General features: G+C 35.5%; 1 protein-coding gene across 9 annotated transcripts in view; it reads left to right on the top strand.

The window, feature by feature from the left end:
• Positions 1–27,310, top strand: part of FAM184A (family with sequence similarity 184 member A) — a 125,671-nt gene that overhangs the window by 85,197 nt on the left and 13,164 nt on the right. For 6 of the 9 annotated variants that reach the window (XM_036993482.2, XM_036993473.2, XM_036993452.2 and 3 more), the window contains 5 exons: positions 14,456–14,668; positions 19,009–19,162; positions 20,339–20,466; positions 21,750–21,934; positions 22,382–22,528. In XM_036993482.2, the coding sequence (XP_036849377.2) occupies positions 14,456–14,668; positions 19,009–19,162; positions 20,339–20,466; positions 21,750–21,934; positions 22,382–22,528 (827 nt within the window). The remainder of the gene's footprint in view (positions 1–14,455; positions 14,669–19,008; positions 19,163–20,338; positions 20,467–21,749; positions 21,935–22,381; positions 22,529–27,310) is intronic. The other 3 variants (XM_036993488.2, XM_036993476.2, XM_036993471.2) reach the window with 1 other exon arrangement.

Raw genomic sequence — 27,310 nt, 5'->3', positions numbered from 1 at the left:
AAACAATTAAAATATTCAGGCCCCTTCAAACATTTTACATGAGTGTTTATATAAGTTGTTGACATGATAATAAATTATCTTTACTGTTCTTTTCTGAACATATGTTAGCAGTTTTTAAAGTTGTTTTCTACATTTGGAAGTACTGAACTGAATACTAACATCATATGGTTTAGACTTCCTAATAATTTGTGTTGACCTTATCAAAATTCTGGCTCAACACAACTCTATACTTCTAACTGATCAAAAATAAAATTTTATTTACATATCCTATCTTTCCAGTTGTTTTTTCTTACTAATTTTCTTGTTTTTACAAAAAGGAATGAACCCTCTCACACAAAACCTGTGCTTTAAAAAGCAAATGAGTTTTGAAAAACCATGATATACTTACAGCCTTCTTTAAAAATACACAGGAGCACAAGATAAACACCAGTATTTTTGTTCACCAACATTTTGATAAATTGATAAATTGATAAAAGCTACGGTAGAAAAGACCATAGGTAATATTACTTGAGGAAAATAATACTTTATTTTGTTTCCCTTCTTGCTCTTATAAAATGAATTGAGAACAGAGGCCAAGTAAAAGGCCCAGGGCTTCAAAGACTTCTCTACACATTGCTTTTAACATTATAGTAAAAGAAGCAGGGAAAATCTTTTGTTTCATGAATTCCAGGGCTTTGGTTCTCAACTGTGACTGAGCATTAAAGGCACCTATGAAATGTTTTCAACAGAGAGACACATGCAGCCTTCCACTAGGCTCTCAAGTCTGCACGTCCAGACCATTTGCTTTTTGAGCTTGTGTGTGCATACGATATTTGTAATAGCAGCATAGGTGAGACGATCTAAATTTTCATCAGGAAAGGTGAAAGTAATTATAGTGTATCTGTATTTTGGAACTATGTCTGTTAAGATGCATTTGACTATCAACAGCTGAACACCCAGTTAACTCAGTGGTTTAAGCTGTCCAGATAAAATTAAGTTCTTAGGTACATTCTGTACTTCTGCCTTTGTCATGCTCCATGTGTTAAGTTTGTCATCTCATTATTGCTGTATGGCTGCTCAGCTCCAGCTCTCCTGTTCTTGAACTACTGTGCTAATGCAACAGGCTTTCCAAGCATTTTTTACATTTTTTCTGGAAATAAAATATTTCCCCCAAAATTTCCCACATACTTCCTTTTATCTTTTGAACTAAAACAGGGTGACATGTCCTTAGAATTAGATTACTGTGACCTCCCTACCCTAGTCATAATTTATCTTTGTTGCTAGGAGAGGGGCCTACATTCTTTAAGACAGGGATTTACAAACAGTCTCTGAACAAACTCAAGAGTTCAGCAGAGAAGAAAGGAAAAGGGGAGATTGGCTGTTGGAGAGGCAAGGAACAGTGCCTGTCATAGGAAGTCTGTGTACTCATTCTAAAGAATGAGATACCTAAATATCATGCATATGTGTACTCTATAAATACCCCTAGTAAGGGAAAAAACAAACTTATGGCCTCCTTAATGGCAAAAATCATTAACCATCATTAAATATACCCATGGACATACTCATCGTGGAGTAAGCTACATAGTATTTGGTATGAAAAGTCACTCCATCACATACCAACATCTGCAGGTCAGGACACCCTCCTGGTTTCACGTTGAAGTGTTGTTTATTCCCCTGTGCAAAACATCTGGAATGTCCAAGTCAGCAGCCCATGGGTCTCTGAGCTTCTTTGGACGTTAAGCACTGGTCTCTTGAGGTATGCCCCAAGGCCCTCAAGTAACGTGTGTGTGAGACATAGCCAATATTTTCTCATAACTTGACAGATGCACACTCTACATTTGTTGTAATTATCTAGCCATTTACACATGATGTGGTTAAAAAAAGAAAGAAAGAAGGAAAACAAGCAACCATATCAGGAAAGAGGTAAGTCTTAGAGTCTGGGGAGATACCATAGTGTTACACTGGTTACCCTCAGGGGCAGAGATTTGACAAGGGAAGGAAATGAAGATTTTCCCATTTACTTTATAAACTCCTAAGTTAAAAAATATATATATTGGAGGGCGGAGCCAGGATGATGGCGTGAGTAAAGCAGCGGAAATCTCCTCCCAAAACCACATATATCTATGAAAATATAACAAAGACAACCCTTCCTAAAATAGAGACCGGAGGACACAGGACAACATCCAGACAACATCCACACCTGTGAGAACACAGCGCCTCGTGAAGGGGGAGAGGAAGGCCACAAACCAACAAGAAGGAAAGCTCTCCCAGCTGTCACTCGTACCAGCTCTGCAAACTATCTCTATCACCATGAAAAGGCAAAACTATAGGCAAAGATCACAGAGACAACACCTGAGAAGGAAACAGACCTGACCAGTCTTCCTGAAAAAGAATTCAAAAAAAAATCATGAACATGCTGACAGAGATGCAGAGAAAAATGCAAGAGCAATGGGATGAAGTCCGAAGGGGGATCACAGATGTCAGGAAGAAGGTCACAGAAGTGAAACAAACCCTGGAAGGATTTATAAGCAGAATAGATAAGATGCAAGAGGCCATTGAAGGAATAGAAACCAGAGAACAGGAACGTATAGAAGCTGACATAGAGAGAGATAAAAGGATCTCCAGGAATGAAACAACACTAAGCGAATTATGTGACCAATCCAAAAGGAATAGGATTCATATTATAGGGGTACCAGAAGAAGAACAAAGAGGAAAAGGGATAGAAAGTCTCTTTGAAGAAATAATTGCTGAAAACTTCCCCAAACTGGGGGAGGAAATAAAACTTCCCCAAACTGGGGTCGAACAGACCACGGAAATACACAGAACCCCCAACAGAAAGGATCCAAGGAGGACAACACCAAGACACATAATAATTAAAATGCCAAGGATCAAGGACAAGGAAAGAGTTTTAAAGGCAGCTAGAGAGAAAAAGGTCACCTATAAAGGAAAACCCATCAGGCTAACATCAGACTTCTCGACAGAAACCACACAGGCCCGAGGAGAATGGCATGATATATTTAATGCAATGAAACAGAAGGGCCTTGAACCAAGAATACTGTATCCAGCACGACTATCATTTAAATATGATGGCGAGATTAAACAATTCCCAGACAAGCAAAAGCTGAGGGAATTTCTTCCCACAAACCACCTCTACAGGGCATCTTACAGGGACTGCTCTAGATGGCAGGACTCCTAAAAAGAGCACAGAACAAAACACCCAACATATGAAGAATGGAAGAGGAGGAATAAGAAGGGAGAGAAGAAAAGAATCTCCAGACAGTGTATATAACAGCTCAGTAAGCGAGCTAAGTTAGGCAGTAAGATACTAAAGAAGCTAACCTTGAACCTTTGGTAACCACGAATCTAAAGCCTGCAATGGCAATAAGTACATATCTCTCAATAGTCACCCTAAATGTAAATGGACTTAATGCACCAATTAAAAGACACAGAGTAATAGAATGGATAAAAAAGCAAGACCCATCTATATGCTGCTTACAAGAAACTCACCTCAAGCCCAAAGACAGGCATAGACTAAAAGTCAAGGGATGGAAAAACATACTTCAGGCAAATAACAGTGAAAAGAAAGCAGGGGTTGCAGTACTAATATCAGACAAAATAGACTTCAAAGCAAAGAAAGTGACAAGAGATAAAGAAGGACACTATATAATGATAAAGGGCTCAGTCCAACAAGAGGATATAACCATTCTAAATATATATGCACCCAATACAGGAGCACCAGCATATGTAAAGCAAATACTAACAGAACTAAAGAGGGAAATAGACTGCAATGCATTCATTTTAGGAGACTTCAACACACCACTCACCCCAAAGGATAGATCCACCAGGCAGAAAATAAGTAAGGACACACAGGCACTGAACAACACACTAGAACAGATGGACCTAATAGACATCTATAGAACTCTGCATCCAAAAGCAACAGGATATACATTCTTCTCAAGTGCACATGGAACATTATCCAGAATAGACCACATACTAGCTCACAAAAAGAGCCTCAGTAAACTCCAAAATATTGAAATTCTACCAACCAGTTTTTCAGACCACAATGGTATAAAACTAGAAATAAATTCTACAAAGAAAACAAAAAGGCTCACAAACACATGGAGGCTTAACAACATGCTACTAAATAATCAATGGATCAATGAACAAATCAAAATAGAGATCAAGGAATATATAGAAACAAATGACAACAACAACAAAAAGCCCCAACTTCTGTGGGATGCAGCGAAAGCAGTCTTAAGATGAAATTATATAGCGATCCAGGCACACTTGAAGAAGGAAGAACAATCCCAAATGAATAGTCTAACATCACAATTATCGAAACTGGAAAAAGAAGAACAAATGAGGCCTAAAGTCAGCAGAAGGAGGGACATAATAAAGATCAGAGAAGAAATAAACAAAATTGAGAAGAATAAAACAATAGAAAAAATCAACGAAACCAAGAGCTAGTTCTTTGAGAAAATAAACAAAATGGATAAGCCTCTAGCCAAACTTATTAAGAGAAAAAGAGAATCAACACAAATCAACAGCATCAGAAATAAGAACGGAATAATCATGACAGACTCCACAGAAATACAAAGAATTATTAAAGACTACTATGAAAACCTATATGCCAACAAGCTGGAAAACCTAGAAGAAATGGGCAACTTCCTAGGAAAATACAAGCTCCCAAGACTGAACAAGGAAGAAACACAGAAGTTAAACAAACCAATTACGAGCAAAGAAATTGAAACGGTAATCAAAAAACTACCCAAGAACAAAACCCCGGGGCCAGACGGATTTACCTCGGAATTTTATCAGACACACAGAGAAGACATAATACCCATTCTCCTGAAAGTGTTCCAAAAAATAGAAGAGGAGGGAATACTCCCAAACTCATTCTATGAAGCCAACATCACCCTAATACCAAAACCAGGCGAAGACCCCACCAAAAAAGAAAATTACAGACCAATATCCCTGATGAATGTAGATGCAAAAATACTCAATAAAATATTAGCAAACAGAATTCAACAGTATATCAAAAGGATCATACACCATGACCAAGTGGGATTCATCCCAGGGATGCAAGGATGGTACAACATTCGGAAATCCATCAACATCATCCACCACATCAACAAAAAGAAAGACAAAAACCACATGATCATCTCCATAGATGCTGAAAAAGCATTTGACAAAATTCAACATCTATTCATGATAAAAACTCTCAGCAAAATGGGAATAGAGGGCAAGTACCTCAACATAATAAAGGCCGTATATGATAAACCCACAGCCAACATTATACTGAACAGCGAGAAGCTAAAAGCATTTCCTCTGAGATCGGGAAGCAGACAGGGATGCCTACTCTCCCCACTGTTATTTAACATAGTACTGGAGGTCCTAGCCGTGGCAATCAGACAAAAAAAAGAAATACAAGGAATCCAGATTGGTAAAGAAGAAGTTAAACTGTCACTATTTGCAGATGATATGATACTGTACATAAAAAACCCTAAAGACTCCACTCCAAAACTACTAGAACTGATATCAGAATACAGCAAAGTTGCAGGATACAAAATTAACACACAGAAATCTGTAGCCTTCCTATACACTAACAATGAACCAATAGAAAGAGAAATCAGGAAAACAATTCCATTCAAAATTGCATCAAAAAGAATAAAATATGTAGGAATAAACCTAACCAAAGAAGTGAAAGACATATACCCTGAAACTACAAGTCACTCTTAAGAGAAATTAAAGGGGACACTAACAAATGGAAACTCATCCCATGCTCATGGCTAGGAAGAATTAATATCATCAAAATGGCCATCCTGCCCAAAGCAATATACAGATTTGATGCAATCCCTATCAAATTGCCAGCAACATTCTTCAATGAACTGGAACAAATAATTCAAAAATTCATATGGAAACACCAAAGACCCTGAATAGCGAAAGCAATCCTGAAAGAAGAAGAAAGTAGGGGGGATCTCACTCCCCAACTTCAGGCTCTACTACAAAGCCATAGTAATCAAGAGAATTTGGTACTGGCACAAGAACAGAGCCACATACCAGTGGAACAGATTAGAGACTCCAGAAATTAACCCAAACATATATGGTCAATTAATATTTGATAAAGGAGCCATGGACCTACAATGACAAAATGACAGTCTCTTCAACAGATGGTGCTGGCAAAACTGGACAGCTACATGTAGGAGAATGAAACTTGACCATTGTCTAACCCCATATACAAAGGTAAACTCAAAATGGATCAAAGACCTGAATGTAAGTCATGAAACCATTAAACTCTTGGAAAAAACAATAGGCAACAACCTCTTAGACATAAACATGAGTGACCTCTTCTTGAACATATCTCCCTGGGCAAGGAAAACAACAGCAAAAATGAGCAAGTGGGACTACATTAAGTTGAAAAGCTTCTGTACAGCGAAAGACACCATCAATAGAACAAAAAGGAACCCTACAGTATGGGAGAATATATTTGAAAATGACAGATCCGATAAAGGCTTGACGTCCAGAATATATAAAGAGCTCACATGCCTCAACAAAAAACAAATAACCCAATTAAAAAATGGGCAGAGGAACTGAACAGACAGTTCTCTGAAAAAGAAATACAGATGGCCAACAGACACATGAAAAGATGCTCCACATCGCTAATTATCAGAGAAATGCAAATTAAAACTACAATGAGGTATCACCTCACACCAGTAAGGATGGCTGCCATCCAAAAGACAAACAACAACAAATGTTGGCGAGGCTGTGGAGAAAGGGGAACCCTCCTACACTGCTGGTGGGAATGTAAATTAGTCCAACCATTGTGGAAAGCAGTATGGAGGTTCATCAAAATGCTCAAAACAGACCTACCATTTGACCCAGGAATTCCACTCCTAGGAATTTACCCTAAGAATGCAGCAATCAAGTTTGAGAAAGACAGATGCACCCCTATGTTTATTGCAGCACTATTTACAATAGCCAAAAATTGAAAGCAACCTAAATGTCCATCGGTAGATGAATGGATAAAGAAGATGTGGTACATATCCACAATGGAATACTACTCAGCCATAAGAAGAGGGAAAATCCTACCATTTGCAGCAACATGTATGGAGCTGGAGAGTATTATGCTCAGTGAAATAAGCCAAGTGGAGAAAGAGAAATACCAAATGATTTCACTCATCTGAGGAGTATAAGAACAAAGGAAAAACTGAATGAACAAAACAGCAGCGGAATTACAGAATCCAAAAATGGACTAACAGGTACCAAAGGGAAAGGAACTGGGGAGGATGGGTGGGCAGGGAGGGATAAGGGGGGGGGGGAGAAGAAAGGGGGTATTAAGATTAGCATGCATAGGGGCGGAGGGAGAAAGGGGAGGGAGGGCTATACAACACAGAGGACAAGTAGTGATTCTACAACATTTTGCTATGCTGATAGACAGTGACTGTAATGTGATTTTTAGGGGGGACTTGGTATAGGGGAGAGCATAGTAAACATAGTATTCTTCATGTAAGTGTAGATTAAAGATTAAAAAGAAAAGAAAAAAAGAAAAAGAAAAGGGGGATTACTCCTTGATAGGATAAAACTATTGGTAAATCAAAGATTAACGCATGCTTTAAATATCCTTAATTTTGATCACTTAAAGGGTGTCAGGTGATCGGCTATGGAAGTACTCTTTTCTGATAACATTCCTTTCTCTTAAAAAGAAAAAAAAAAGCAGTTCCTGTGTGCTGACCTCCAATGAGTTCTACACAGTGGTATAGAGGGCATGTCAAAGTGTGGGCAAAGGGTCTGTTTGTTTTTATGCAGAAGATCAAGGCCTAGCTTGGCTACCCAGAAAATGAACTAAGATATGATATGAGGAGGAGCTTCCGGCATCAGCACTCTCTGGAGGACTCGTGCCAGGGGGTGATCATCAAAAAGCCTCCACAGGGATACGGGCGATGCTGCGGTTGTGGCTGCGTCCATCCCACCGTTTCCTGGACTTGCCATTGGAATGAGGAGGGAGATGTCTAGGCTGGCATGTGCATACAGTGAGACAACGAATTTGAGTGGATCTGTACTGTTGGAACTCAACCAGGAGTTGGGAGGGGTGCAAGTTGTAGCGCTCCAAAATCTTACGAATATAGACTATCTACGGTTAAAAGAACATATGGGATGTGAACAGATCCCAGAAATGGGTTGCTTTAATTTGTCTGATTTCTCTCAGACTGTTCAAGTACAGTTGGACAATATCCATCATATCATAGACAAATTCTCACAAATGCCTAGGGTGCCTAACTGGTTTTCTTGGCTTCACTGGAGATGGCTGGTAATTATAGATTTGCTTAGTTTATGTCACCGTATTCCTATTATGTTAATATGTGTGCACAAGGTAGTAGTTTAAAACCTATACATACTTAAGGTACTCTACAAGAAGATATGGCAAAGAAATAATCAATCCTCCCATGTTTTCTTCCATATGCTACCTCTATAGCTTTTCTTCTTCCTTCCTAATTACAACTCTTAAATAGAATTCATGCCTCATATCAAATTTACTGAGCATCATAATTCCTCCAGGCGGTAAAGATACCTCGAGACAAGTGCTGGGCATAGAAGCCACAGGGCATAAATCTGCAAAGAAGTAAAAAGCTAACCTTCTCAAACAATATGGCTTCTCTCTCACTTACCAACTTTGGAGGAACAACCTAAGACAGGCACAGTCACAGGGGGGCCAGCAGGTGAGAAATTGGGGATCAACAGTGGTGAGGCTTAGAACCTCACCTCCCCTGTTTTGAGAGAAATCTGCATCTGTGGATGTTTTATTGCCCTTGTCTAGCTTGGATTAACACATAGTCTACAGGCACACACCTGATCATCTACATTTGCTCTCTTACAACACTAAACTATGTTTTCTACCTTTATCTTGCATCTACCTACCACTTCAGCATTTTATTAAAAATAAAAATAATAATAAAGGGAGAAATGTGGGATCCACATATAAATCAAGTATAAAAATCAAACGAATATTCATATCTGACCTGATTGTTTATAATTCATAATGCGTGATCAAAACCGAAAGTTTTTGTGATGAATGCCCTTGTACTGTTCACCATGTAAGAACTTATTCACTATGTAAGAACTCATTCACCATGTAAGAACTTGTTCGTTATGCTTCAGAAGATTGGAGACTGATGAGAATTAGGCTTGAGATGGATTAATGATTGTGCATTGAGCATTGACCCCCCTATACAGAATTTTATTGTTGTTAACAAGCATTTGATCAATAAATATGAGATGCCCTCTCAAAAAAAAAACAACATGTGCACCCCTGTTTATCCCAGCACTATTCAAAACAGCCAAGCTCAATGTCCATCAGTAGATGAACAGTCGAATATTATGCAGCCATATGAAGTAAACAAATCCTACCATTTGCAAAAACATGGATGGAACAAGAGGGCAGTATACTCAGTGAAATAAGCCAGGAGTGGTAAGACAAGTATCATATGATTGCAATCGCCTGTGCAGAAGGAGAACCAAGGGTAATCTGAAGAAGCAAAACAGCACCAGATTCACAGAGCCCAAGAATGGACTTACAGTTACCAAGTAGAAAAGGGATTTATGTGCATAGGTGGGAATGGACGAATAAGTGGTGGGGGGGGGGAGAATGTGTGCAGTAGGATTAGCATGTATAATGTGGAAGGGAAGAAGACAACTAGGGAATATAAAGTATCTTAATATGCTCATGGACAGTGACTGCAAGTGGGAATCAGGGGGAATCTTGTTGATGGGGGGAGTTTAGTGTAACTACATGTTAGTCATGTAGTAATACACTGATGATAAATAAATGAAAAATAAATAAGCTAGCTAACTAAACACATTCATACAGAAATAAATAATAGAATACAACAGCGCAGTTTGAAAAGGAGATGCGCACCCCTATGTTTATCACAGCACTATTCACAATAGCCAAGGTAAGCGTCCAGCAGAAGATGACAGTAGAATATTATTCAGCCATATGAAGAAACGCATACTACCATTTGCAGCAAAATGGACAGAGGTAGAGGGTATTATGCTCAGTGAAATAAGACACACAGAGAAAGAAAAGTGTGAAATGATTTCACACACATGTGTGGAGTATCAGAAAAAAGAAAAAGATAGAAGGAAAAAAACAGCAGCAGCCTCACCAACCCCATGAATGGACTCACGGTTACCAAAAGGAGTGTGACTGAGGAGCGCGGGTTGGAAGGCAGGGAGGAGAGGGAAAATGGGGCATTACGAGTAGCACACCTAATGTGGGTGGGCGGCGGGCATGGGGAAGGCAGTATAACAGCGATGATCAGTAGCACTTCTACAGCATATTCCTGTGCTAATGAACAGAGACTCTTACGGGCCATGTGGTGGGGTTTGATAATGGGGCTAGTCTAATAACCATAATGTTGCTCATGTAACGGTTTAGTACTGACTCCAAAATAAAAAGAAACAGTAAAAAATATATATATATATATATATATATATATATATATATATATATTTACAGTGAACATTTGTTAGTTTGGTAATTTGGAATCAAAATATGTTAAGTGACCTAGGCCCAATTCCAGACCTATTAAATCAGAAAATAAGGGGTTGGGGCTTATGCAAGTGTATTTATTAAAATCTACAAAGATGATTCTGATACACAGCGAGGTTTGAGAAATGCAGATACTTTGTCTTAAGGACAAATTATTTGTATATTTTCATATTATTTCATTCCTGTAACAAGACCAACATTTGGGGGTAGTAAACCACCAACAGTGCATCCAAACCAAAGGTTGTAGGTAGGCTGTGCATAATTAATGACGGATCCCATGTTGACATCCAGTCATATCCAGTACCTCAGATTTGATGTTTCATTTTCTATTTTGAGAAGCTTTTCTTCAAGCACCGTTGCAGGGGTGTGGAATCCTTATGAAACTGCCCCATAGGAAAAAAGTAAAACTTTCCCTTCTTAAGAAAAATGTATCTATGTTTTTAATTTAAATTTTTGTCATTTTGAAGTTTTCACAACACTTCATTTTCAAAAAGACAACAGTACTTTAAGAGGTAGAAATCAGAAGGTCGCAATTACTGTCTGTGAAGTTTTGCGTTTAAAATTGTTTGCAGAGTATCTGGTGCCTATTGACCAAAAAGAAATATAATTCATATCTAAACTGTTATTATATTACTTTTTTAAATGCAGATTTAGATTTCTTTCTAAAATAAGGATCCTTTTGCTTATTCAAAATCATCAAAGTAAAAAGTTAAAATTATAATAAATGTATAGAAATTAATACCATATGCTGCATATTTTAAATATTAACATATAATTTGAAGCAACTGTATTTATTCAATAAATGCCTTTCTAAAATTCTGTAATAAAAGCTCTGATCTAGGTTACCCAACCTATTTCCAAACCCAACCAAAGATGCCAAGTCTATCTTTCTTCTCTTTTATTTTGAATTAATGAAGTTTTAATACATTACTTCCATAAAGTATACTGATTTCTACTATGCTTACATTATAGCTATAAAACATTGTAAAAATTATAAAACATTAGTTAATTTTACATTGCTTTGCTCATTATTTCTGTCTTTTAAAGTGCAATACAATTTTCTCAATAAAGGCTAACCACTTAATGCAATTCCAATTTATTTACAATTAGAACAAAATAAGTAGATTCTGATGCTGCATTGCATGATAAAGGCTTTCTGCATACATTCATGTTACTGTCTTGAGCATGAATCCAAATATTTTAAGATAACCTTCATATTGCTTTGGTGTGCTTTCAAAGTTAAGAATACAAAATATCTAAACTTAGTATATTTGATCACTAAATTGCATGATAATGTCTTTTCAAAAGTGCTTTATATTTTTTTGAGTATAGATGTAAAGATTAATCATGTCTGCTAAAATGAAAATTATTATTGTAGTGAATTCAAGGTAAAGTATATTATGATGTAAAATAATTTAGTGTGTTTCATTTAAACTGGAGAGGCTTGAAAGGGTGCTTAGATTTTAAGTGCATAACTATTATATTACTGTGGTACTTCCTTCATTTTAATCTTAAATTTAATCCATAAATAGTTCAAGTGTGAGTCAAATTGTCATCAGATTAACATGCTGGGGCTCCATTTGATGCAGTGCACTACTGAAGTAGGAATTGCATAAAATAAGATACAGTGCTGTGAACTGATTAGCTTCTCATAAACCTAAGTACACACTTAATTGGAGGACAGGATCCAGGGCTACTGCTAGCCCATGTGGTGCCTGTGTGCAAATCAGAAAGATATGCTGGTTTTCTTTGGATGGACACAGATGTGTGCTGGGGTAGATGGCTTGGTCAGCAGTTCCTTCACTGCATGGATTTTAGTCCTCACTTGTCCAGGGGCCAAGTAATAGCTTTGACAGTATTAGTCATTACATGTGACATCATCTTTTCCTTCCATTCCCATGTATGTCCTAACATATGTGTTGTCATATATGTTGTCACCAGAGACAAGGCAGGCACATGGATCCCTACACTAGGTCTGGGACTAGGGTTGAACTTGGGAAGAGTGTAGGTAGGGAGGTGCCTTCTCTGTTTCAAGAACCAGCTAGCTAGAAAGAAAATGACTACCAATTACACGTTAATATATTCATAAACACATTTTTATTGCCTTTTACTCTTTATGATTTATTTTTTCTTTTTGAATTATCCTTAATATTCATTTCATACAGATTTTGTTTGCTTAAAATGGTGCAGTCACATGCATAATTTGTCTTAGTCCCCAGGTATGGCATTAGCTGGTGCTGTGACATTCTATTCTCAGACATTTTCCACACTTGCAGGGTTTTTTTTCAATCTGTAAATCACAGGTGCTACTGCCTTTTATAGGTATAGGGAGTTGCATTGCCTGGTGTCAGAGTCCAGCAGGTCCACCTTGGCTTAAATATGAAATCATTCTATATAGAAAATAAGTAGAATTCATAAACTTTGAATAGGTTGAGTCACTTGGGAAATGCATTAAAACAGATTGAACGTCTGTGTCAGTTGTATGACTGTCTCTTTAAAGGCATGCTTTTTATGCCTTTACAACTAATTCTGATTGATAACTTTGTCCAAAACCCTTCCAGACAGCTAGTCATCCACCCTAAGCTCGCTACAGCCTGTGACTATTTCCTGCTGCTTGCCTCTGACCTCTCCTATATTCCAGTTGCTCCTTTCTTACTTTTGCATTTGTGGTGATTCTCTACCCTTTTTCTTTCCCAGATACCTTCCTATGTGAGATACATGAAGCAGCCCATATCTGCCTTCCGTCAATCAAAAGAAAGTCTTTTCCCATTACAGAAACTCACTTTAAAGTTTCTTTTTTCCATTAGCTTTCTTGGCCACAGAAACTATTCTAAGTGTATATAAATACATACAGTATCTTAAGCTATGTAATGGAACACATTTGACAACTTTTATCTGGTTCCCTCAAGTTCTTTCTTCTTAGTTTGTCTTCTATTTCTATTAGAATACAGTTATCTAGTTTCAAGTTATAGTTTCCTATACATGAGATGTGAAGATCAAATTAAATGGTTTCATCAAATGTATATATAAACAAATACACACATATACACACATGTATATGTCTTGTGCTTTTATTCTCTAAAAAGGACTTAATTTTAAATATTTTAAAACAGAAGCAATGCAGACATATTAAGGGTCTGTTTTTAAAAGGAGAGACAAGTCATTTTTCCATGGCAAAAGAAAAACACCTGTCATTGTAAGGCTATAACTAGAGAATTGTGGGATGCTTGTGATTTTTAAAAAGATTGAAGGTTTGCAAGTTTTGAATTAAATTGAAAATGAGAAATGAAAATCTTTTTTTTTACACGAGGATTCTAAATTATAAACTGATAAATCTTTCAAAGAATAGCTTATTAATCTTCAAATACTCTTATCAAATACTTACTACATGCCAGGGACTGTTCTAAGTGATGTATAGTAACATACATTATCTTCACACAGCCTGTTGAGGTGTTTATACTAACAAGTGGCAGATCTAGGATTTAAACGCAGAACCCACAGTCTTGACTATTCAGCTTCACGGCCTCAGTTCGAAAACTGATCACAGGTCAACTTTTCATACTATCTCCTTGATATGACCATAACCTCATAAATACTTTAGTTGTCTTTCAATTTCATATTGTGAAGTTTTAGTACAGTGCAAAGCAGGTATTCATTGTATTTCTAAATGTGAGTTGCAGTGTCCTTTGGAGAGTCTACAAACTTAATATCACTAAAATGGTCTATATTTTAGGGAAAAACAATTACTGAAAAGAAAATTCAAAGATTAGTTATCTGTGGTATACTGTAAAACATTTTAAGTGGTATTTTGTTAAGGCAATTATTTTACTAAAGTTAATATCTCCGATATGCATTTTTTCCTTAGATTGGCAATTTGTGAAATATGCCTTGTATTTATTCTTCATTGTGTACCATTTTGTGGCATAGATTTCCTTGCTGAAACAGAACCTGGAGATGCAGCTTTCCCAGTCTCAGACTTCTTTGCAGCAACTGCAAGCCCAATTCACACAAGAACGACAAAGACTTACACAGGAGCTTGAAGAATTAGAGGAACAACATCAGCAAAGACATAAATCTTTAAAAGAAGCACATGTCCTTGCATTTCAAACTATGGAAGAAGAAAAGGAAAAGGAACAAAGAGTAAGTGTAATGTGAGGATATGTTCAAATGTAATCCCAGAGCCTAATTATTAATAGCCTTCAAATACTTAAGAATTCTTTTTTTTTTTGGCTCCAAAGAATTATGTATTGCTTTATTTCAGTGTGTTTTCTAGGATTTGTCTTCTTGTGTCAGGGGTCACAGTGCTGAACAAATACACTCACTAGTTACATAAACTGGATTGGACCAACAGTTAATTCTGTTTTCCTATTACAATGCTAATTGATGATGAGACTAATACATCATCTGGCTTGTCTTACAGTTAACAGAAAAAAAATAAATTTTTGCATAATCCTACTGAACTGTAACCACTGTAGTCATTTAGTACTATCTTGAACTTATAATAGTCTTTTATCAAATTTTAAGTTTTTCTCTTTCAGGCTGAATCTATGAAGGACACATGTATCCAAGGAATTTATATATTTTTTTAATCCACATTATTTTTTCTTACATTTTTTTCTTATGTACAGATTTCATAATGTAGTGAAATTGGAGGCATTTTAAAACAGTACAATTCCCTATGTACAGCCCCAAAGTTATAAGAAAAGTAGTGATACAGGCAAATCACTAAGAGACTTAAATAGATACATTATTATTCATACTACATACCAGAATCTTCCCATATCCATTACTGACTTCTATGTTAAAATATTAGTTTAACATAGTCTTAGTGTGATTAATTTCGGTTTAGTTCATTTCTTAACACTGCATTTTTTAATTTAAGGAACTTATGATAATTAAGATAAAGATTTGATAGAAAAACATAGTTTTACTAATAATAATGTTCACCATATATAGTCATTACAGAAATAAGTTGCTTTTAATTCTTTATGGTGTGCAGATGCTATTTTAATAAGTAGTATGTTACAAAGAAATTGTTAAAAAAAAGTCATATTCTTTTAAAAACCATTAACTTGCCTGTACAATAAGTATTGATTTTGTCTGGAAAGTTAAGGAGTTTCCTTTGGTTAAAACTGAGTCCTCATTACCATCATTATCCCTAATGAACATAATGCAGAAATCCTCAGCAAAATCTTAGCAAACTGAATTAAAAAATACATTAGAAGGATCATATACCATAATCAAGAGGGATTTATTCCAGGGATGCAAGGATGGTTCAAGATCTGCAATCACTCAACATGATATATATATACCACATTAACAAAAGGAAGGATTAAAAACATTTTCTCAATAAATGCTGAAAAAGCATTTGACAAAGTTCAATATCCATATATGATAAAACTCTCAACAAAGTAGGGATAGTGGGAATATATCTCAACATACTAAGGGCCATATATGACACACCCACAGCTAAAAGGTTTTCTCTGAAATCAGGAACAAAACAAAACAAGGATGCCCACTCTTACCACTTGTATTCAGCATAGTATTGGAAGTCTAGCCACAGGAGTCAGAAAAGAAAAAGAAATACAAAACATCCAAATTGGTAAGGAGAAGTAGAACTGTCAGCATTTGCAGATGACATGATACTGTAGAAAACCCTGAACACTCCACCAAAAAATTTAGATTAAAAAATTAATTCAGTAAAATTGTAAACTATAAAATTAATATACAGAAATCTGTTGCACTTTTATATACTAATAGCAAACTAGCAGAAAGAAAAATTTAGAAAGCAATCCCATTTACAATTGAATAAAAAATGAACAGAACACCTAGGAATAAATCTAACCAAGGAGGTGAAAGACCTGTACGCTGAAAACCATAAGACATTGATGAAAGAAATTAAAGAAGACACAAATAAATGGAAAGATATGTGATGCTCATGGATTGAAAGAATTAATATTATTAATATATCCATACTACCCAAAGCAATCTACAGATTCAATGCAATTTTGATAAAAATACCAATGGCATTTTCTACAGAATTAGAACAAGTAATTCTTAAATTTGTCGAGAACCACACAAGACTCCAAATAGCCAAAATGATGACTAAGAACAAAGTATCAAACTTCCTGATTTCAAACTATACTACAAAGCTATAATAATCAGTACAGTACTGGTACGAAAACAGTCACATGGATCAGTGGAACAGTATGGCCCAAAAATAAACCCATGTTTATATGGTTAATTAATCAGTGACAGCAGAGGCAAAACTATACAATGGGGAAAAGACAGTCTCTTCAATAAGTGGTGTTAGGAAAGCCCATATGCAAAAGAATGAAACTGGACCAGTTTCTTATACCATACACAAAAATAAACTAAAAAATGGATTAAAGACCTAAATGTAAAGCCTAAAAACACAAAACTCCTAAGAGATAAATAGGCAGTAATGAAAGGGCAACCTACTGAATTGGAGAATATATTTGCAAATGACAAATCTTATAAGAGGTTGATATCCAAAATATATAGAGAACTCATACAACTCAACACAAACACAAAAATTCAATTAAAAAATGGGCAGAGGACCCAAATAGACATTTTCCAAAGAGGGCATATAGATGGCCAACAGACCCATGAAAAGACGCTCAACATCATTAATCATCAGGAAAATGCAAATTGAAACTACAATGAGATAGTACCTCACACTATCGGCATGATATAAAAAAGATAAGAAGTAAGTGTTGATGAGGGTGTGGGAAAAAGGAACCCTCATGCACTGTTGGTGGGAATGTAAATTGGTGCAACTGCTGTGGAAAACAGTATAGAGGTGCCTTAGAATCTAAAAATAGAACTACCATATGGTCTAACAGTTCTACTTCTATCTAAAGAAAATGAAAACAAAAGAAAGATATGCACCCCACATTCATTGCAGCATTATTTACAATAGCCAAGATATGGAAGCAACTAAGTGTTCATCAATAAATGAATGGATAAAGGTATGTATGTGTGATGGAATATTAGCATAAAAAAGAATGAGATCTTGCCATTTGTGACAGTGTAGACAGACCTGGAGGGTATTATGTTAAGTGAAATAAGTCAGACTGACAAAGACAAATACTGGATGATTTCACTAATGTGTGGAACCTAAAAATCAAAACAAATGAACAACAAAATAGAAATAAACTCATAAATACAGAGAACAAACTGGAAGTTGCCGGTTAACAAGTAATAGGTTTGTAAAATAGAGCACAGGGAATACGGTAAATAATACTGTAATAACTTTGCATAGTGACAGATGGTAACTGCATTTACCATGGTGAGCATTTTGTAATGTATATATACATTATGTGTATATGTATATATGTAATATATATATACATATAAATGTCTAATCACTGTTGTATACCTGAAGCTAATATAATACTGTATGTCAACTCTGCTTCACTAAAACACAAAATAAGGCCTCATTGCTAAATTATCTAAATAGTCTATCCATTAATACCATTTGTGAATCAGAATAACACATAGGCTCATCAGTACTTTGATTTTACACAGTCTCTTTGGAACTTTGTTTTTCAAAAGAAATTAGAATCTCTACAATATTATTGTCCATCACTAGGTAGCCAAGCTACCAAAGTAATCTTGTCTAAACTAAAAGTCCTTTATTCTACCTGGATTCAAAGAAACCGATGGTTTATTTTCAGAAATGAAACACTTTTAAAGCAATGAACATAAGTAACAAAGTACTATTTTTTAAAACATCATTTTAGAGTAATGATTAAACATACAGAGTTCTATTTACAATAGTGTCTTTCTCAGAAACCTTTCATATTACAGATTATAGTAAGAGAAGCCCTTCCTGGCATACTTTAGTCTGTAAACTAGAAGTACCCTGAGCTGTTTCTTTGTTTCCTGTGGCTGTATAGCTTCCCTTAGTCTTAGTCAACTGTAGTCTGTTCCAAGTTTTTAAAACTACTCACATGAAAAGTATGTTTCTTTTCCAGCTACTACTCTCAGAGCTTTTGCTTCTGTTCACAAATGCAGAAGCAAAAATGACTATAAAAAGTTGCTATGAAACACTGATATGGTTGGAGTTAGTCTCTCTTTTTCTAATCAGATCTTTTCTTGTTAAAGTGTGTTTCTCTTTCCTAAGTCTGTTTATACCCACAGAGGATTTATCATTGACTTAGGTGGTTTACACCCCTTAGCAGCTTTAATAAACAACTTTATCTGAAAACTATCTTATGTAAAGGGTATACATACCCAGTTCAAACATATTGAATCAAACTGATTTCATGATGATTATTCTACTGAAGTGACCCTACTAGATTATTTTCTAACAGTCATTATCTTACAACTAATTTTCTTGAAAATGAATTAAACACACTCTTTCTGAAAAATAACTGAGTTTTAGTTACTATTTTGTTTGTATTTTGCTACCTGCATTCTAGCATAGTAATTTGAAAATGTTTCACATATTCTAGGCTCTTGAAAATCATTTACAACAAAAACATTCTGCAGAACTTCAGTCATTAAAAGATGCACACAGAGAGTCAATGGAGGGCTTCCGGATAGAAATGGAACAGGAACTTCAGACACTTCGGTTTGAATTAGAAGATGAAGGAAAGGCTATGCTTGGTATTTTGAAATGATTATAATCTTGTCATATTTATTTTTACATTCTTTTATGTTAACATTCCACATGAAATCACAGTTTTACTTTTAACTTTTGAAAATCAAAATAAATAGCTAAGTGTTTTGCATATTTTATTTGAAGTTACCAGATGAAGAGGTGAGTATGGTGGAGTGGAATGGACAGAACACAAATAGTAACGTGAGGTCCTCTCAACTTTCTCCGTACTCTGCCTATGTAAACAACACCCACCAGTATGTCCATCTGTCATTAGGGACCAAGTGGAATCAGGACAGGTGGGTTTTCCACTGTCCAGTGCCTGAAAGGATAGATAAGCATAGAGCCATATGTCCTTAGATTAGATAATCCTATTGTTTTTCTTCCACTTCAGGATTTTATTTTAATGAGAAAAGTCATGTTTAGGTTTGACTTTTTGTTTAGGTATCTTTCAGTTATTTTAGGTATCTTTCATATATTTTAAATTTAAAATATCTTTCATATATTTTATGTATGAAGTGTTCAAAACACTATGGTTTTTATAAGGCGATCAGTTGAGTTTTGAAGAAAAACTAGGAACGTATCTAAATTTTTTTTGTTTTTTATTGTCATTCAGTAACTTTTTATTCCTACAATCTCATTTACCTTGTTTGTTTTTTTCCCAAATTCTCCTAATATTCTTAATGTATGTTGCAACACTTCAGCAACACTCTTTCCAAACAGGAATTGGGAAAATGATGAATTCCAAATCACTCAGAGTACTCACCAGCCAGTACTTAACATCTTTCAGGGATATTTGAAATAATTCTTATGTGGATGGGAAGTCACTTAAATATATGTTATGGTACCGTTCAACTCTGAAATGTTATTATTCCAATAGTCAATGAAAAGAGTTAAATTTCATCTCCATTAGCATCTTAAATGCAAACTGAAAGCATCTATAAAAATATCTTGACCCATTTGAGCCAATGAAAATATTCTTGTCCTCAGTTAGATGGCCTCTAAATTCATGATATTCTGTTAGTCTATAATATAATTTTAAGAGACATACACCATCCTGTGGTATTTTAATGGGCATATACAAGTGTCCTAATTTTAAAAATAATATTGTGACTTTCATAATTTTTATCTAAAGTATTGATATATTTTAAAAATAGACTAAGTTTTTTTTTCTTGGATTGCAGCTTCCTTACGCTCAGAACTAAACCACCAACATGCAGCTGCAATTGATTTGTTACGGCATAGTCATCATCAAGAATTGGCGGCTGCTAAAATGGAATTAGAGAGAAGTATAGACATCAACAGAAGACAGGTAAAGCATAACATTGTGTTGTGTGATGACTACTTAAATGTGAATAGATTTGAATGTTCAAAATTTTATGAAAATTGTTTTATAACTAGTATTTTCACTAGTTACTATTTACTATTACATTTGATATCATGGCTTTTTAACTGAGTATTTTGAATTTTACTTGCATCTTGCAAAAGTGAACAACAAAATATAAATTACACATAGAATGAAGACAGAACACTGTAAAACAGCACTGTCCAGTAGAACTTTCCATGATGCTGTATCTGTTCTCTATCTGTACTATCCACTATGGTAGTCACTAGCCACATGGACCAAATATGTCTATTGCGACTAAGGACCTGGATTTTTCATTTTCTTTAATTTTCATGAATTTAGACTTCATTTCAAGTGGCCATGTTGGATAGCATGGTCCTCAAGAAGCAAAAAATAATTTGTATTTCTATATCACTCTAACACAGCTGCTGTTTTTGCTTTTTAAAATTTGCTCTTTGGCCAAGTACTTCGTTTAATTAGAGAGTCTGTAATCCTGAATGTATGTATATCTGGAAAGATATATTTCTAGACACAGTGCAATGAGGGCTATTATTTGTTTATTAAACTGTGACTTTCACTTCATTAGTCTTTAGTTAGGTTAAATGATCAGTCCAAATCTTCTTTATGTTGCTAGAAAGTCTTAAATGAGTCACCTTATAGCCATGGAAGGAAGTTACATTCTCTTCGTCTAGGCTGACACTGATGTTGACAGTATCTAGGACTAGAGAACTTGTAGAAAACAGTAAAAACTTCTAAGAAAATGGAAGGGAGCTTTTCTGTCAGACAAGATAACTGCTAGGCCAGCACTAAGCAAAGTCCATGGGATGTGTGCATGTTGGGATGGCCTCCATAGATGCAGGTCCTTTTTAAATTAAAGAACAATGGTGCCAACATTTTACTGTAGACCATACAACTTACTGAGATGTAAGAGTCCTGTGTTCTAATGTCAGCTCTGCCATTAAGTATAAATCATCCTTGGACAAATCACCTCTTGGGTATTGGCTTCCTCATCTGTAAAATGACGAAGATGCCTTTTTATGGTCTTTTAGCCCTGACACTATTGAAGCTGTATCCATATAAACACTTTTACAGAAAGAGAAGAGGTCTTGAGGTTCTCTTATTTCAGCAGTTTGGTTTCTAAGCAGTGTCAACTTTATTACATTTGACATTCCAGTATGTCATTTTCTTTCCCTCAGCAAAACAGAAAGCAAATATGTAGAAAAATTTTAAGAATAATTTGTATTTTTCAGAGTAAGGAGCACATGTGTAGAGTAACAAATTTACAAGAGGAATTAAGGCACAGAGAACATCGCATCTCAGACTTGGATAACGAGGTGCAGCACCTTCATGAAAATATAAGTGCCCTAACCAAAGAACTGGAATTTAAGGGGAAAGAAATTCTCAGAATACGAAGTGAATCTAACCAGCAGATGAGGTATGCCATTAATTACAAGAGAAGGAATATGTGGTGTTATCTAAAAGACTGTTGTGATGATATTTGGCAAATACATGCCTATTTTCATGACTAGTCTACCTTCTCGTAAGATATTGACATGAGTTTTTACTTTGTTGACTATGTTATTGTCATAGTCTAGAACATAGATGAAATGACTGTATTTTGAATGGTGTATATACCTTCATTGACTTCGGAAATTGTGTATAATGAACTAAAATCTCCATAAAATGTCATTTTTAAAAGCATTAAAGGAGACAACTTTAACAAGCTAGAAGATTAGAGCAAAGTAAATAATTTACTTTAGATTGTTTCCATTAATTTACTGTATATTATACCTAAAACCATTTCAAATCTGGTTAGAATATAGAAAGTTTTGAAAACTTGACTTCAGAATAACATTTTCTTAACTAAAAACAAATTAAACAGGTTGCATGAACAAGATTTAAACCAGAGACTTGAAAAAGAGCTGGATGTCATGACAGCAGACCACCTCAGAGAGAAAAATATCATGCGGGCAGATTTTAATAAGACTAACGAGCTACTCAAGGAAATTAATGCAGCTTTACAAGTGTCGTAAGTCATGTTATGTTAAAGAAAATTCATGTGTGGGTAATAAACTAAGGAGCACTCTGTCTAACCAAAGTAGCTACTCTTTTAAATCTAAATAATACTTTAAAAAAACATAAGTGCTTTATTACAGATGGTAATTGCCATATGATATATTCTCTAATTAGGATAAACCAATTGAATGATACTGTTTTATTAACTGCTCCTGCTACAGTTCTATTAGGACGTGCTTGTTTAAAGACAGTCCCTCAGGGTGAATTGTCATGCCATGGTGAAAACTCAAAAGATGTCCATTATATAATGTTAAGTAAAAAGAGCATATTATACCCGATAGTAATATTATGATCTTACACATACACTAATAATACCTATTTGAACAAAGCTATCATGATATTTTAAAAACAGATACAAAATTTTAATATAGTTTCCTTTACGGAGTAGATTAGGAGGTATTTGAGGTAGGGAAGAGCAAAAACATTCTGTTGTTAAAAGAATTGTTTTAATTATTGTTCAATGTTTAAAAAATATTTAATAGCCCCTCTCTTTCCTTTGTAAAGCACTTACTTTTAAAAAAGGAAAGGAGACACTTGAAAACTGCTATAGCTAATGCAACAAGCATTCACTCCATCTCTTTGGCCTAAACCTTTATCTCAATCTAAGCTACTGCAAATTATTTATTCACCTTCAGTCTCTCCTCTTCCAAGCAATCAAAACTTCATACAAAATTTATAAGTATCTCCACATAATTCACTAAAGTCAGTATAGTGACTTATCCTATTAGCCACAGTCTCAAAGTCAAAATTAAACTTTTAGCTTCAGTTTGCCTCATCTTGCTTCATCCCACAGCCACTCTGATTCCCCATCTATTGCTTTTGTGTCAGCCATAGTTTCCTTCTAAGATTCTCCTGTGTTGTCCTTTAGTCTAGAATAACATCTGTGTCATTACTATCTAATTTTTCTCCCAATCTAAAAATCATCTCCTTACGTTTCATCCATTTAACCAATTAAGCCTTACAGTACTTATTATTACATATGTAACACATATACCTACATTCTTTAGCTTTTTTCTTTCTTTTTTTTTTATTTAAGTATTGTCAATATACAATTTTACAATGGTTTCACATAAACAGAGTGTTTTCAATGTTCACCCATATTATCAAGTCCTCACCCCCTCCATTGCAGTCATTGTCTATCAACGTAGTAAGATGTTATAGAGTTATTGCCTTCTCTATGCTGTACTGCCTTTCCTGTGACCTCCCTATATTGTGACTGCAAATTATAGTGCCCTTTAATCCCCTTCTTCCTCCTTACCCACCCTCCCCAGCCTCTCCCTTTTGGTAATCACTAGTGCCTTCTTGGAGAGTCTACTGCTCGAACAACCTTCTGTTTTGCTTTGTTTTTAAATTCCACAAATGAGTGAGCTCATTTGGTGTTTGTATTTCTTTACCTGGCTTATTTCACTGAGCATAATACTCTCTAGATCCGTCCATGTTGTTGCAAATAAGAGGATTTCTTTTCCTTTTATGGCTGAATAATATTCCATTGTGAACATATACCCACATTCTTAAGTGAACACAGACCCCCAGTCATTGACATTTACTTCAGTGGCCTCTGAGATGAGGTATTCCTTCTAATGGATGTATATACATTTTCACATAAGTATGCATTCAATGAATGTTTCAGAATTAATGTTTTGAGGATTCCCTATAATATTTGCCACTTTGTGAAGTTATCCTTAAAATGGTGAGGGGATTCATGAGATCATTTCCCCGGTCACAGTGACTTTTGATGTTTGCTGTTATGGGAGGTAATTTTAAAATTAAAAAATTTTAAATGGGAGGATCACAGTAAGAGCTTAGGTATCTTCCATGTAGAAGAGCTTATAACCTCAGGCATTTTGCAAGAATGAGTTTCAATAAAACCCAGTGCCTTGGCTTTCCGTTCTCCTGGCCTCAATGTTATTCATCAGACAGAGGCTGAAATCCTGACACCCTCCACAGCACACTCTGAAAAAACATGCTGACAAATAAGAATAACTTCTGTGTGTCCATGTGTCCTGTCTCCTTAGGAGTGTTGATTTACAAAGAGTAAAGATTATATATTTGCTTCTGCTTTATTATGTTGTATGTGGTTTTGCACATTATGAATTTTCAATACATAGTAAAAATTTTTTCTATATTATTATTTTTAACAAAGAATAAGTATTACTCATAAGTCAAATATTTTATGTACTTTTCTAGATTTACCATTTGTTTTATACTTCAACTAGGTCCGTGCTAACCAACCATCTTTTTTGTTTCACCAGAAACATGCTGCCTTCTTACAGTTAGCCTCTAGCTTTAGGTATTTATTCTTTAGTTAAAAACAAACAACATGTATTTACAAAAGGGTTGTCCAATAGATTTTGCTGTGACAGTGAAAATGTCGTATGCTGTGTCCAGCTGAAATGGCCATTGAGCACTTGAATGGTGGCTAGTGCAACAAAGCAACTCATTTTTAGTTTCATTTACTTCTAATTAATTTAAGTGTAAATAGCCACATAAGGGCTAATGGCTCCTATATTGGGAAGCACAGTTTAGGCAATTGAATATTGCTGGCCCACATCCTTAAATGCAGCCTGCTTGGATCTGCCAAATGGTGAGCAGAGCTGGTGAGTATAGAGAGTCCATTTCAACTTAAGGAGCTGGGGGGAGCATCATGGAACTGTTCTCAGCCTGTACCAGAGAGCTGAAGGGTACCCTATCGAAGTTCCTAGTTAACTGAATGCTGATTGTAAGCCATAAAGTCAGAAAAGCCCTGTGGATCCTTGGCAGTGAGTAGTAACAGAGGAACTGGAGGAACATGGTCTTCCTGCCCTAAACCCTGTTACCCTCCAAGAAAAAGGTACAAAAACTTAAAGGACAGAAAATACCCTCTTAATGTTGTAGAAACAGTATTAAAAGTTCTGTATCTCTTATGGGATGAATGCTGGAAATCCTCTTCTCCAGTTCTATATATTAAAGTTATCTTCAATATGCAGATATCCTGTAGAAATTATTTTATTTCTTGAGTGGTATGGTATCTTAGTAAAAACCTTATATCTAATAAATGTCATAGTTTTTGTTTTAGAAACAAATAAAAGAATGGGCTGTTGTAAAGAACTTTAACCCAAATGTAAACATACATTCAACTTGAGGTATTCAGTGGCAAACCTTTACTATGCAAAAAGGTCATTCCGAATTATTATTGATAATTTAGGTTAACTTTATATTAACTTCTCACTGTGCTGAAGCAAAAAAATGATTTCTTCTTGGGGGAAACATTGCATTTCCGTACTTGGACTTTAAGTAGGTCAGTAATCCCTCACTGAAAAAGAAGCACTCTACCACCCCAAAATTATTTATTCTTTAAAAGTGGTTTGAGTTATTTTATCTGTAACAACCTAACAGTTTGTTGTGGTGGTCCTTTGGTTTTTAAATTACTATTCAGGTCATTTTCATAAGCTTTGTGGGGCAGGCAACTGTCATCCTCTTGTCACAAGCCAGAGTCCACACCCGTAACTTATAAAGCAAGTTCCAGTTAAACTGCTTCAATTACTGTTTCCTTTCCTTAAGGCTGCAGAGAAGGATGGTATAATAGAGTTGTTTCATCTTTATGCAATTAAAATTTTTATAATACTTATAAAATACTATTGTTGGGCTCCAAAATCTCAGTTTACTGATTTTTTTTGTCATTTTTAAAAAAGCAAGGGAGTACTGTCAACTTGGAAACTTGTATACAGTTTTTTACAGCTTTCTAGGCATTTATATTTTTTATTTGTGTTGTCAATGAACCATAAGCATTGACCTATATATATTTTATCAGAGCAAAAAAATGAGGGTGTGCATGCTGGAGAGAATCCAACAGTGACCCAATTAATAATGTATATGTTCTACTTCTGTCCTCTCTATTACTTTTAATGCCAACCTGTATTTTGAGTAAAAGGCTATAAGTACTTGTGTTTTTCCCTCAAAACTGTGTTTCCCAGCTCTTAATCATTCCTATACAGCCTTTGGGAATTTGGTCATTTCTGGCTACCTATGATATTATTTTCTTCATATTTTTTAAGGTATCATTGATATATGACACTCTTATGAAGGTTTCACAAGAAAAACAATGTGGTTACTACATTCACCCATATTGTCGAGTCCCCCCCATACTCCATTGTAATCACTGCCCATCAGTGTAGTAAGATGCCAGAGTCACTACTTGTCCTCTCTGTGCAACACTGTCTTCCCTATGACCCCTCCCACACCATGTGAACTATTCATAATACCCCTCAATCCCCTTCTCCCTCCCTCCCCACCTGCCCTCCCCCACCCCTCCCCTTTGGTAATCACTAGTCCCTTTTTGGAGTCTGTGAGTCTGCTGCTATTTTGTTCCCTCAGTTTTGCTTCGTGTTATACTCCACAAATGAGGGAACTCATTTGATATTTGTCTTTCTCTGCCTGACTTATTTCACTGAGCATAATACACTCTAGCTCCATCCATGTTGTTGCAAATAGTAAGATTTGTTTCTTTCTTATGGCTGACTAGTATTCCATTGTGTATAGGTATCACATTTTCTTTATCCATTCATCTACTGATGGACACTTAGGTTGCTTCCATATCTTGGCGACTGTGAACAGTGCTGCATCTCCCTATTGGTTGCATGAAATATTTTTTCCCATCCCTTCACTTTTAGTCTGTGTATGTCTTTGGGTTTGAAGTGAATCTCTTGTAGGCAGCATATACACTGGTCTTGTTTTTTTATCCTTTCAGTGGCTCTAT

Source organism: Manis javanica, chromosome 13 (genome assembly GCF_040802235.1).
Source record: "Manis javanica isolate MJ-LG chromosome 13, MJ_LKY, whole genome shotgun sequence".
NCBI lineage: Eukaryota > Metazoa > Chordata > Mammalia > Pholidota > Manidae > Manis > Manis javanica.
The sequence above is the reverse complement of the archived record's forward strand: the minus strand, read 5'-3'. Positions and strand labels throughout refer to the sequence as shown.